Raw genomic sequence first — 14,329 nt, 5'->3', positions numbered from 1 at the left:
CCTTCCCGTAGCTACCCCATACCTGTGATCAGTGTTCTCGGCTGCCTGTGCGCCATCCAGGTCAGGGGTACTTTTTTGCCCGACCTGCTCCGCTGCTGGCTTCGCCCCTCTCACCAGTTTAGCTGAGCAGTATGTTGTTTTCAGACTCCAAATTGTTCGATTTTCTGTGGTTAGGTTGTGTTTATTGTTGTTAAAACTTTGTTGTTTTTAGCTTTGGTTGTGTGAGGAAGCAAACTGTTTCCACCTACGCCTCCATCTTGGTGGAAGTCTATATTGATTTTAATTAAAGATTTTTAGATCTTGCCTGGAACACATTCACTATTTCATGATTTTTTTAAAAAGTTTGCGAATGGGTATTTTATTACAATAGTTTTCTTGTGACTGGATCAGTGTGTTTGTATCCATTGGGTGCAGTTTGCCATTTGCAAGGGAAAAGGCAGGATCAGAGGCTGAGTTAATTCTCTGCTGTTACTACTTTGGAGTTGGCCAAATACCTTAGTTTAGTTTTTTCGATAAAATAAAAGACACATTTTTTATTTTTACTAATGACTTTATTGATTTGTATGTTTTGAGTGTATTGACTATCTCCTGCATGGTATGTTGATTATTCTCAATTAATATCTTGATTTGATTACTATCAACTTCAACTGGTCTACCTGACCATGGAGCATTGTCCAGGAAGAAAGCTTCCTTATAACCATTGCTTTGACCTTTGATAGATGGAAAATTAAAAATACACTATGAAAGAGAGAACAAGGGAAACAAGTCAAACAGTACAATTAAACAAACAAAACAAAATTACACAGAAAGAAGAGAAACAAAAATATGAATAAAAAGTAAAATATTGAAAAATAATAATAGTACAAATATAGCTTGCATGTTCTTGGAATAGCAAAGTGAATTTGTCTCAGTTTCTCAATTGTTGGGATGAGCCTTCTTTGGTGCTGACTCTGGTCCTTTCACAGCTTCAGGTCTTAATGCCTCACTTGTGGGTGTCGGGGAAGGAAGAAAAAAAAAAAGGCTCCTGCTGGCTTTAAACCATCCAAGCAAGTTTTGTTCATCCAAGGCAGCAGGGAGAACTTTGCTGGGAGGAGCTCCCCCACAAAAACTGAATGAAGAACAAGCAGAAATCCCAAACAGACTGATAACAGCAGATGAAATTGAAGCAATAATCAAAAACCTCCCAGTGCACCAAGGTCCTACACCAGATGGTTTCGCAGGATATTTTCACAAAAACATTTAAGAAAGAGCTATCCCCTATCCTTCACAGACTATTCCAAAAAATCCAAGAAGATAGAAGACTCTCAAGTTCTTTTCATGAAGCCAGCATTATACTAATCCCAAGACCAGATAAAGATAACAAACAAAGAAAACTTCAGGCCAATATTGCTGATGAACATAGATGCTAAAATCTTCAACAAAATATTGGGAAACCGCATCTAACAGTACATTAAAAAGATCATACATCGCGACCAAGTGGAATTCATCCCAGGGATGCAAGGATGGTACAATATTCTCAAATCAGTAAATGTAATACATCACATAAACAAAAGGAAAGACAAAAAGCACATGATCATGTCAATAGATATGGAAAAAACATTTGATAAGGTGAAGCATCCAATTATGATGGAAACACAACAAAGTTGCAGTGCAATTAAGTACAATCTGACAATACCTAGAAGGGAGGTTGGAGAGAATAAATGGGGTAAAATTGGGAGTGGTCTTCAGGAACAGATATAAAGGACACATGGAGAAAACCAAAGTGGGTTAAGATCGTAGGTGGGAAGAGGGAATGTCTGGCATGCAGAGGCATGGTGAGGGGAAAATGGGGATGAATCTACCTGAACTACAATAAATTACAAAAAAATAATCTGTAGGAAGCTGAAATAGATTGGGAGACTAATTCTTGTGATATATTAGTCTTGTAGTATTTAACCTTGCTACTAAGATTATGTAGCCTGAGATTTTATTAGTTAGATTCCAGGTTAATCAGTTTCACGTGTTATAAGCCCTTTATTTTTTCCATTAAGTTTATTTTTAATTTAATTTTTCAAGTATAGTTGTCTCCATTTTACTCCCTCCATTCTCCTCCACCCCTGCCATCCTCACTCTCCAACCTCGATCCTTTAAATGGAATCTGTTTTACTATTCAGATTCACATTCTAAAATTTATTTATTTGATCTTATATTTTTAGTTAGTCATGGCTCAAGAATGTTTCACTCCGATCCTTTGTTTTCCCTGAATAAAAATGCCTCTCACTGTGTCATGCATATTTCCATAAAAGATCATAGCTAATTTATGGCTAAAAAAAGAAAATAAAGGATTTTGGCTTTCAAGATGGTGATGGAGTAGGACGGAGCAGATACCAGCTCCTAGTACAAAAGGGAGAGAAACCTGTCAGATCGGAGGAGAAGCCAGCAAGCCAGCAGTTGCCAAGCATATATGAAAATAAGAGACCAGAAACCTCGATGGTCATGGAGCAAGCAGAGAATAGGTACACAGCAGCGGTACAGTAGTCTTGGGGATGGAGCAAAGAGTAATAGCAGGGATCTCCACCAGCACATGGTTGGGGGAGCAGTGCCCAATGGCACCTGGGCCAACGTTCAGTGCCTGGACAGCTCCCTCCCTAAGATTTTTCTGCCGGGACCAGCCAAGTGGCCCAACCAGAGGGGAGCAGAGGGGATTTCAGCCTGCGCACAATTTGGGGGTCCAGCACCTGGTGTGCAGTGTGTCTGGGCGAGTGCCTGACAGCGCCTGGGACAGCGTTCAGTGCCCAGACAGGTTCCCTGAGCTGCTACATCCCTAGGATTTTTCTGCCGAGGTTGGCCAGGGGACCCAGACAAACACAGGAGCAGAAGGTATTTCAGCCCGCTCACAGTTCGGGGGATCAGTACACACCATGCAGCATGCCATGACCTGCGCACAGAGTTTCTAGGTCGGCTCCCAGTCCTCAGATCGGCTCCCGGCTTCCAGTCCATCCCCCTCGGACTATCTGGAAGCCCCGGGCACTGAGGGGTCCTGAGGAAAAAGCTGAGACCCTCAACGCCCTCCCTTTCTGGCCAAGCAAGGTGGGGTGCCAGGAGAGACTTGTTTGATAGAGTTTGCAGACAGGGTGCTGAGGACAAAGGGCCCCAACCGAGGACTCTGTGGTTGCCAGCCCAGGAGAACCGATAGGTACAGCCTGGGGCTCTAAATCCAATAGACACAACAGCCTGGTCTGCTCCACACCCAGCTTGGCAGCAAACCTGAGATTGGGCAGAGGGCCTAGAGCTACCCCACACAACGAGAGCAGGTCTGTGCTCAATCCCCAGGGAACCAGGCAACTAGGCCGGCTCAGGCGCCTGCAATTACTGCAATCCAGCCCTTGGTGGTAACCCCTGGGAGGGGAGCGCTGTGAGGAAGTCCTAGTTCCCCACTGTAGGGAGTTGGGAAGAGGTGCCAAGTGTCTGGCTCCTGAGAGAGGCCTGGCAGAAAAATCACAACAATCAACCCTCAGCCAACTGCCAGAAAAACCGGTTCAGCTTGTTTGAAACCAACAAGTGACATTTCCTTTTTTTGTTGTTTTGGGGTTTTTTTCTTTCTCTTTATTTTACTTTATTTTTATTCTTTTTTTTTACTTTTCTTTCTTTTTCCATTCCTTTTCTTGATCTTTTTGCTTTTTTCAAGTAATCTGTTATTTCTTTTACATTTTATTACTGTTTCATCTTTCGATACTTTTGTCCTCTTTTCTCAGATTTTCTCTTTTATTCCTTCTTTTCTTTCTAAACTTATTGCTCTTCTATTCCCCTACCCTTTTTTTCTCTTCCTTTTATTCCTTTACTTGTCTTTTCTTTCTTTTACCCACAACAGTCACAATCAACTTTAAAATATGAAAAGACCAGAGCTGGACCCATAGAAGAGGCCTCCCAATAGTAGAGTCAGAGAGACAAATTGCTCTTTGCTGTAGGAGAGAAGCCAAAAGTTGCTGCATATTTGAGTAGGTGGAAGCACAGAACAACAGGTTAACTGAAAGAGACTGCACCACTGAAATTCACAGTTATTCCACCACAGAAGTTCACACCATAAACCCAGGGTGTCAAAACAGATTAATCTAAGAAGCTGAGCCTAAAAAGAAGAGTCTCACAGACAATGGGAAGACAGAGAAACAATCCCCAAATGAAAGGAAAGGAGGAACCCTCGGAAAGAATGTTATATGAAATAGAGGCAAGTCACCTATCAGATACTGAATTCAAAGCACTGGTGATCAGGAAATTCAAAGAGCTCACAAGGAGCTACCAGAAACTACAGGGGAGCTATAACAATCTCACCCCACACTATATCAACATGAAAAAGGCAATGAAATCTATTAGCAAGGGCCTACAGGAAATGAAGTATATGATTTCTGAATTGGAAAACACAGTAGAAAGCATTAAAAATAGGGTAGATGAGACAGAAGATTGCATTAGTAAGTTGGAGGAAGAAGTAGAAAGCATCTCACAGAAAGAACAGGAAGGGTAAAAGAGGCTCAGAAAGAATGAAGAGGGATTAAGAGAAATGCAAGACAATATGAAATGTAATAATATCCAAATAATAGGAATACCAGAAGGAGAAGAAGAACAAGGGATGGAAAATGTATTTGAAAGAGTAATGAGAGAAAATTTCCCTAATTTGATGAGAGAAAAACTCACACAAATCCAGGAAACACAGAGAGTCCCCATCAAGGGGAACCCAAATATGCCCACTTCAAGACACATCATCATCAAAATGGCAAAATTCCAACACAAAGAGAAAATCTTAAAGGCAGCAAGGGAGAAAAAAGAAGTAACATACAAGGGAGCCCCAGTAAGGTTAGCTACTGACTTCTCAATGGAAACACTCCAAGCAAGAAGAGAATGGCAAGAAATATTCCAAGTAATGAGAACCAGAGGTCTACAACCAATGCTACTTTACCCAGCAAGTCTCTCAATCAAGATAGAAGGCCAAATAAAGAGCTTTCAAGACAAAAGAAGTTGAAAAGAATATGCTGCCACCAAGCCAGCCCTACAAAAAATACTAAAAGGACTGCTTTAAGGAAAGGAAGGAAAAGAGACAGACAGAGAGGAACACAGGTACAAACATGGCAATGAATAAGTACCTATCAATAATAACCTGAAACATAAATGGAATAAATGCTCCAAGCAAAAGACACAGAATAGCTCAATGGAGAAGAAAACATGACCCACACATATGCTGCCTACAAGAGACCCACCTCAGGACAGAAGACCTAAACAGACTAAAAGTTAAAGGCTGGAAACAAATTTTCGAAGCAAATGGACAAGAAAAAAAAGCTGGGGTAGCAATTCTCATATCATACAAAATAGACTTCAAGAAAAGGGCTATAAAGAGAGACCCAGAAGGTCACTTCATAATACTCAAGGGAAGAATTCACCAAGACATTAACATCATAAATATATATGCACCCAACATAGGAGCACCCAAATAGATAAAGAAAATCTTAGAGGAATTCAAGAAAGATATTGACAGCAACACAATTATAGTAGGGGATTTTAGCACCCCACTATCAAAAGTGGACAGGTCTTCCAAACAAAATATCAAGAAAGTTATTGCGGAAATAAACAACACCCTAGATGAAATGGAGTTAACTGATATATATAGAGCCCTTCATCCCAAAGAAGCTAAATACACATTCTTTTCAAATGCACATGGAACATTCTCAAAGATAGACTGTTGGAGCCCAGGAGGCCTGTAAGGGGTCGAGGATAGGGTCCTGCACCGCAGGCGTGGTGTCTGGGCCTGGTTTCCGGCCTCGGGACTGTCCTTAGTTGTGACTGCTTTCTGACCCCTTGAGAAACTAGCTGCCTCTCCTTACCCATCAACTCACATCTTTAGCCTGTACATCATATGCCCAGAAAATATATTAGCCTGAGAACATCCTGACTCTAAGAAAAGAGATAAACTTTATAAGTCAAAAAAGTAAACTACATGCCAGAAGGCTTCTCCTTTGTCCTCTATATACTCAAAATTGTATTTAAGCCTGAAGACTGCGCAATAAACTTGCCTTATGCCAGCAGAGCATTTGGTCCTCTCCTTTGTTTCATCCCTCGCTCAGCCTCACGACCACCCTTGCTGCAGCAGGCTGTGGCAGAGTGGCGCCCGAAACAGGGACCTGAAGAGTCCGAAATTGTGAGGATTTGAGACCCCGAGAGGACCGCTGATACGGGGGACCGGTAAGTTAAAAGTGAAAGTAGCAGGGAGCGGTGTTGGAGAGCATAATAATGGGGAATTGTTTGAAAGGGGACTCTGAGCTAGATAAGTGGGAAAAAGGGAGTAGAGGCAGTCCCACTCTGCGGGCTACACGCTGGGCAGAGGATTTGTTTAACAACCCCCCGCCTCTTCCATCTGCACCTCCGCCGCCGTTACAGCCTCCGCGGCATGAGCAACCGGATGTTAAGCTTGAGGGTCTTGAATCTAGAGATCCAGACCCTGCGGAGGTCAATTGGGACGATCTAGAGGAACGAGCGGCGGTTTATGAGCCCTCTCACGGAGCGTTCGTTGCCACCGAAGCTAGAGAGGATAAGAAAGATAAATCAGAGTAGGCTGTGCTCTTTAAGGATCTTCTGCAGTTGTTGAACTCCCTTCAGGAACAGACTCAGGGTTCTGGGAAGAATGTTGCAAATAGAGAATGGACCTCTGTTTCTGAGGATCCTGTTTCCCAGAGATCCCACCTCTCTGTTGATAGCTCGAGTGGGGTTCCGCCCGCATCCTCCCCGGGAGGAGTCGCCTTTGCAGACTGCGCTGCGGCCCGCGCTCCGTGATGGGGAGTCAATAGATGGTTTCTCCCCCGAGAGACAGATTTTCCCTGTCCTTCAGAGGCAGAATGATCAGGGCCAACAGTGGCAAGATTATGAGCTTATTCCTTACAAGACCTTGAAGGAGTTAAAATTAGCCTGTGCCCAATATGGGGCTACGGCCCCCTTCACCATTGCTACCATGGAAACTATTGCGAGCCTTGCTCTTCCCCCACAAGATTGGAAAACTATGTGTAAGGCAGTGTTAACTGGGGGTGATTATTTGTTATGGCTTGCTGAATATCACGAGAGCTGTGAGCAACAAGCTAGGTCTGAAGCTGCTCGCAGGCTTGGAATAACATATGAACAATTAGCAGGAACGGGGAATTTTGCAGATACCCAGCAGCAACTGAATTTTCACCCCCAAGCATATGATTATATCCGCTGGTCTGCCTCTGCGGCATGGAAGAAATTACTGAAGACAGGGGTAAGAAAGGAAGAATTGTCCAAGATTCGGCAAGGCCCTGACGAGCCCTTCCAAGATTTTGTAGCTCGCCTTCTTACCGCTACTCAGCGTGTTATTGGTGAGCCCGAAGCCGCCACTATAGTAGTTAGAGAAATGGCCTTTGAGAATGCTAACGCCGCTTGTCAGGCGGCATTGCGGCCTTGGAAGGGCAGGGCTACATTGAATGATTATATCAAGTTGTGCGCAGACATTGGACCACGATATATTCAAGGAATAACTTTAGCTGCTGCCCATAAGGGACAGACAGTTAGTGAGTTTCTAGCTATTAAGAGAAAAGGAAAGGGAAAACCAGGACCACCAGGCAGCTGTTATATTTATGGAAAGATGGGCCATGTTGCGAGTCAGTGCCGAGACTCCAACTCTAATAATCCCAATGCACCCATCACCAGTCGAAGGAAGTCTCCCGGCTTATGCCCGCGGTGTCGGCGCGGTAATCATTGGGCTAATGAATGTTATTCTAAGAGAGATAGGGAAGGGAGATTACTTGTTCAGTCGGGAAACGACAAGAGGGGCCAGCCTCGGGCCCCGCAACTAGTATACGGGGCGATGGCGACCTCCAGTCATCTGCTGGGGATGGAGCAAAAACAACTATATCCGAGCTCCGACGTGCAACCCCAGGGAGCGCCTGACTAGACCTTTGCCTTGCCGAACATGTCGTCTTAACTCCTGACATGAGGATGTAGGCGTTACCAACCCATGTCTTTGGGCCCCTACCTGAAAAAACTGTAGGGATAATATTAAAAAGAAGTGGATTTACTATGAAGAGTTTGACAGTCTCGCCAGGAGTCATTGATGCCGATTATATTAGGGAAATAAGAATTATGGCCAAGACTGAACAGCATGTAATCAATTTACCTGCCGGCACTCGTGTGGCTCAGCTATTGCTCCTCCCTTATATAGATAATCAGAACAAAGCCTATATGCAACCATACCGAGGAGCGTCAGGGTTTGGGTCCACCGATGCCTTTTTATTGAAGGCCATAAAAATGGAAAGGCCTGAGTATCACTTAACCATTAATAGAAAAATTTTTAAATGAATTCTAGGTACTGGAGCTGATGTTTCTGTTATCGTGCTTGAGCGTTGGCCTAACTCCTGGCCACTCCACCCCACTTCCACTGCTCTGCAGGGAGTGGGACAGTCCACCTCCCCATATCAGAGTTCAGCCATTTTGAAATGGAATAATGACGAGAGAGCTCAGGGAACCTTTCAGCCTTATATACTTTCTCATTTACCTGTCAATCTGTAGGGATGAGACATTATAGAACAGATGACACTTGTCCTTTGGCAGCCTGAGATCCCTGCCCAGTCTTTTTCCTAGTGGCCATTGATACTCCTGCCCCATGCGCTGACCCTATTTCATGGAAAGATGATATCCCTATATGGGTAGATCAATGGCTGCTTACTCAAGAGAAACTAGAGGCAGCTAGAAAGCTGGTGCAGGAGCAGCTTGCTGCCGGACATATTGAACCTTCCACATCACCATGGAATTCTCCTATATTTGTTATCAAAAAGAAGTCAGGAAAGTAGAGGCTCCTTCAGGATTTGAGGAAAGTAAACACTTCCATGTTCCCCATGGGTGCGTTGCAGCCTGGACTTCCATCTCCTGCTGCCATCCCTCCATCTACTTATAAGATTGTGATTGACTTAAAAGACTGTTTTTATACTATTCCGCTGTTCCCCTCTGATTGTCAGCGATTTGCTTTTAGTGTTCCCTCCACTGACCTTCGGGAACCAATGTTAAGATTTCAATAGAAGGTTTTACCTCAGGGTATGGCTAATAGTCCTACCTTGTGTCAGAAGTTTGTGCAGCAAGCTATTCAGGGCACACGAGATGGGTTCCCCTTGGTTTTAGTCATTCATTATATGGATAATATCTTGCTAGCGCATTCCAATCATGACCTCTTAATTTTAGCATTTTCTAGGATGAAACAAGACTTAGCTGTTTTCGGTCTGCAAATAGCAGCTGATAAAATCCAAAGTGCTTATTACCCTTACTCCTATCTTGGATACCAACTTAAGCCCCTGACTTTTTCCCCTCAAAAATTGCAGATTGATACTTTGCACCTGCGAACTTCGCATGATTTTTCAGACCCCTACTAAGAGAAATCAACTGGATACACCCATCTTTGAAACTTACCACCGGCGACCTTAAGCCTCTTTTTACCTTACTTAACGGAGATTCCAATCCTGCCTCTCCTCGAGCGCTCACCCCGAGCGCACGGCAGGCCCTACGGCTGGTGGAAGACGCTCTTCAGTCCACCCAATTGTCTTACTGTGATATTTCACAACCTTGGTCCTTGTTAATAATACCTTCTTCTATCGCCCGGACAGGAGCTCTCTACCAGCATGGAGTACTCCAGTGGATCCACGGCCCGGCAACGCCAAAGAAGGCGCTTGCCTCTTATGCCTCGTTAGTAGCCGAACGAGTTCAGCAGAGCCGCTACTGTCTATCCAAATCTTAGGACGAGACCCTCCTGTTGTAGTCATACCCTATACTTCCGAACAGTTTTCCTGGCTAAGAAACATGAATGATTCTTTTCCATTGGCCTTTGAAGGCTTTTCAGGACAGGTCTCTCATCATTTTCCAAAGGACAAGATTTTGCATTTTGCCTCTCAAGCCCATTTTATCTTTCCCAGAAATCTCTCCCTCACCCCTTTAACTTCCGCCGTCAATTTGTTCACAGATGGTTCATTTAATGGATGCGCTGTTCTAATCACCCCAGAAAAATCCCAGGTTTGGCAGGTCGCCTCCAGTTCTGCTCAAGAAGTCGAACTCTTTACTGTTCATCAGGCCTTCCTCCTTATCCCTGAACTTTTTAATCTTTACTCTGACAGTCAATATATTGTCCATGCGTTAGCCGTTTTAAAAACTGTCCCTTTAATTATGACTTCTAATCGTACAGTTCTCCAGTTATTCCACTCCATCCAGCAATTACTTCGACAGCGAAAAGCCCCCTACTTTATTGGTCACCTTCAGGGACATTCATCTCTTCCAGGACCTTTGGCGACATCGAATGCGCTCGCAGACTCCCATACTCACGTCTTTCTTTCGCAGCAGCAACGTGCTCAACAATCCCATGCCCTTCACCACCAATCTGCCTGATCTCTTCGGTATCAATTTCAGTTTACCCGAGAGGCAGCACGACAGATTGTTAAATCGTGCTCAACCTGTTCTCAGCTGCTTCCAGGACCCCATTTTGGTGTTAACCCCCAAAGTCTCAAGCCTAACGATCTCTGGCAGATAGATGTTACCCATTGCCCCTCCTTTGGCACACTTCGATATCTACATGTCACTATTGATACTTGTACTCATTTCCTTTTCGCCTCCCCTCTATCAGGCGAAAGCGTTCGCAGTGTAATCTCTCATTTGCTATCTTGCTTTTCAGTACTTGGTGTCCCCAAAATTTTGAAGACTGACAACGCCCCTGCCTATACCACTAAAGCCTTCGCCTCTTTCTGTACTTCTTTTCAAATCCTTCATAAGACAGATATCCCTCATAACCCTCAAAGACAAAGAGTCATCGAACGAGCGCACCTTTCTCTCAAACAACAATTTGCTAAACTAAAAGGGGGGAGATGGTATAGCCCCCACTCTCCAAAATTGCTTGTATCTCATTCCTTATTTGTTTTAAATTTTTTGACCATGGATTCGGATGGGCGGTCCGCGGCAGACAGGCACTGGGGGCCGCGCATGCGGCACTACCCTCAAGTATTTTGGAGAGACCCCATGGATGGGTCTCGGCCTGGGCCTGACCCAGTTATTAGTTTGGGGCCGAGGGCATGTTTGTGTTTTTCCCACAGACGCTGAGTACCCACGGTGGTTGCCCGAGAGGTGTGTCCACCATGCCCAAGAGCAAAATAGAGAAGCTCCGAAGGAGACTCGCGGCCATGTCACTGAAGAAGCAGAACACCCATCCCCGGAGAGCCCAGAGGAGACTCCAGCAGTTGGCGCTGATCTTGAGCCTTCTGTGGATACTGAAAACTCAAGTGAAGGCTGAAGAATATTGGGCCTTCCTTCCCAATCCTCCCATCCTGCATCCAGTTACTTGGGAAGACAATGATTTTGTGCCTGTTTATGTGAACAATACCCAGGTCCTCAGCCCGCCATCTACCGGGCATATTCTGCCCATGTCAGCTAAGTATAAGTATACCGGTTTGTCCACTACTCAACCTATTTGCTTTTCTTTGACACCAGGAAAGTGTATCTTTATCTCCAGATGTACTAATTGAGATGGTAATTTCACTAATAGATCTCACTGGGGTGTGAACATGCTTTATCTTCATAGAAATGTGAGCATCACTACTGTTGGCCAGGGGTCCCCTCTTCCTGACATCCCGGTATGTAAGCAGAGAAGGCCCTCTCAGAGCCAGTGGGGCCCGGCATGGAGAGTTTGCCATCTTAACCATACCATTTGTGATCAAGGAATTTGTGACTGGAGTAATTACCGAGAAGGGACTTACAGGCCCATGAACTTGCTGTATGGAATATAGACAAAGAATAATCAGACCAGTCAGACTATGCTTTGGAAGGCTGTCGCCTCCCTCCAATATTTCACCGTAGCCAAGAGACAAATAGTTTAGATGCATATAGGAACACAAGACACTATCTCCGTAGACGAAACCCAGAAAAATGTATCTGTCATAGCTTGTGTACCTGACCCCTTCGCATTTGTTGCAGGGGATCTACGGCTTGTCCAGAATACCATGTATAATCTTACCTGTCACGATTGTATTTCAACCAACTGTCTTAATTCCTCCTTGAATGTGAACTGCTTGAGCAAACGTAAGTAACGAGGATCCTCTTTTGCATTTGAAGTCTAGACTGTTTGACCCTGAGGTGGTAAGGCGAGACGTTGCCGGAAGTCCACCCAGGGGCTCCCAAAGGAGGGGATGCCCTTGGGAGTAGTGACTAGGTCACTTTTGGTTCAGATGCGTGAGAACCGTGGTTCGCCTGTGTGAGAGGAAATTAGGTTCACTTGTGTGGGAGGAGAAACTGTGTCTGTGCCGGTGTCACTCTTTGTTTGTTACGGCTATGTCAGTGTCTGTGTTTCTATGTCTAATTTGTGATTTTTGTTTCTAAGCGTGTTTGTAAGCCAAATCAATGGCTTATACGTCTATCTAAAGCGGCAGAAATTAGATATAACCAAAAATGAAATTCCACTATATTATATAAAATAAAAAAGGGGGAGATGTTGGAGCCCAGGAGGCCTGTAAGGGGTCGAGGATAGGGTCCTGCACCGCAGGCGTGGTGTCTGGGCCTGGTTTCCAGCCTCGGGGCTGTCCTGAGTTGTGACTGCTTTCTGACCCCTTGAGAAACTAGCCGCCTCTCCTTACCCATCAACTCATATCTTTAGCCTGTACATCATATGCCCAGAAAATATATTAGCCTGAGAACATACTGACTCTAAGAAAAGAGATAAACTTTATAAGTCAAAAAAGTAAACTACATGCCAGAAGGCTTCTCCTTTGTCCTCTATATACTCAAAATTGTATTTAAGCCTGAAGACTGCGCAATAAACTTGCCTTATGCCAGCAGAGCATTTGGTCCTCTCCTTTGTTTCATCCCTCGCTCAGCCTCACGACCACCCATGCTGCAGCGGGCTGCGGCAATAGACCACATGATAGGACACAAAACGAGCCTCAATAAATGCAAGAATATTGAAATCATACCAAACAAGCATTTTCTCTGACTACAAGGGACTGAAAGTGGAAACCAACCCCAAAGGAAAAAACCCAAAACTCCCAAAATCATGGAGACTGAATGGTATGTTATTAAACAATGAATGGGTGAAGAATGAACTTAAGGAAGAAATCAGAAAGTTTCTGGAAACAAATGAAAATGATCTCACAACAACCCCAAACTTATGGGACACAGCAAAGTCAGTCCTGAGAGGGAAGTTTATAGCAATACAGGCCTACGTAAAGAAGATACAAATATTTCAAACAAACAACCTTACTCTACACCTGCAAGAATTCGAGGAACAACAACAAAAACAGCCCAAAGCAAGTAGAAGGAAGGAAATAACCAAGATCAGAGCAGAATTAAATAACATAGAAACTAAAGGCACAATTCTAAGTATCAGTGAATTCAGGAGTTGGTTCTTGGAGAAGATAAACAAAATAGAAAAGCCTTTAAGTAGGCTCATAAAGAAAAGAAGGGAATTGACACAAATTAAACACAATTGGAAATGAAACAGGAATGATTACAACTGATACCACAGAAATAGAAAGGGTTGTAAGAAATTACTATGAAGAACTGTATGCCAAGAAATTTCAGAACCTAGGGAAAATGGACACATTTCTAGAAAAATATAATCTCCCAAAACTCAATGAAAAAAAAGTAGAAAACCTGAATAGACCAATAACAGGAAAAGAAATTGAAGCAGTAATAAAAAAAACTTCCATCACACAAAAGCCCTGTACCAGATGGGTTCACAGGAGACTTCTACAAAGCATTTAAGGAAGAGCTAACCCCTATTCTTCATACTATTCCAAAAAATCCAGAAGGATGGAAAACTCCCAAATTCTTTTTATGAAGCCAGCATCATCTTAATTCCAAAACCAGATAGAGACACAACAAAGAAAGAAAACTTCAGGCCAATATCGCTGATGAACATAGATGCTAAAATCCTCAACAAAATATTGGCAAACCGCATCCAACAATACATTAAAAAGATCATATACAGTGACCAAGTGGGATTCATCTCAGGAATAAAAGGATGGTTCAACATTCGCAAATCAGTAAATGTAATTCATCACATAAACAAAAGCAAAGATAAAAAACACATGACCATATCAATAGACGTGGAAAAATCTTTTGATGAGGTACAACACCCATTTATGATAAAAACACTCAGCAAAGTTGCAATAGAGGGATCATTCCTCAATATAATAAAGGTCATATATGAGATACCTACAGCCAATATCATACTCAATGGGCAAAAACTAAAAGCTTTTCCACTAAGATCAGGAACAAGACAAGGATGTCTACTTTCACCACTTCTATTCAATATAGTTTTGGAAGTTTGGGCCAC

At 43.5% G+C, this 14,329-nt stretch overlaps 1 protein-coding gene across 2 annotated transcripts in view; it reads left to right on the top strand.

Annotated features, from left to right (window-relative positions):
- LOC128627336 (endogenous retrovirus group K member 5 Gag polyprotein-like) overlaps positions 1-11,090 on the top strand; it is a 119,435-nt gene extending 108,345 nt beyond the window's left edge. For both annotated transcript variants that reach the window (XM_053664718.1, XM_053664717.1), the window contains one exon: positions 966-11,090. In XM_053664718.1, the coding sequence (XP_053520693.1) occupies positions 6,647-7,927 (1,281 nt within the window). In that variant the 5' untranslated portion in view covers positions 966-6,646 and the 3' untranslated portion in view covers positions 7,928-11,090. The remainder of the gene's footprint in view (positions 1-965) is intronic.
- Positions 11,091-14,329: the final 3,239 nt, after the last annotated feature.

This window comes from Artibeus jamaicensis, unplaced genomic scaffold (assembly GCF_021234435.1).
Source record: "Artibeus jamaicensis isolate MK-2021 breed Jamaican fruit bat unplaced genomic scaffold, CSHL_Jam_final contig_386, whole genome shotgun sequence".
NCBI lineage: Eukaryota > Metazoa > Chordata > Mammalia > Chiroptera > Phyllostomidae > Artibeus > Artibeus jamaicensis.
Note: the sequence above shows the minus strand (reverse complement) of the source record. Positions and strands in the feature narration are given on the sequence as shown.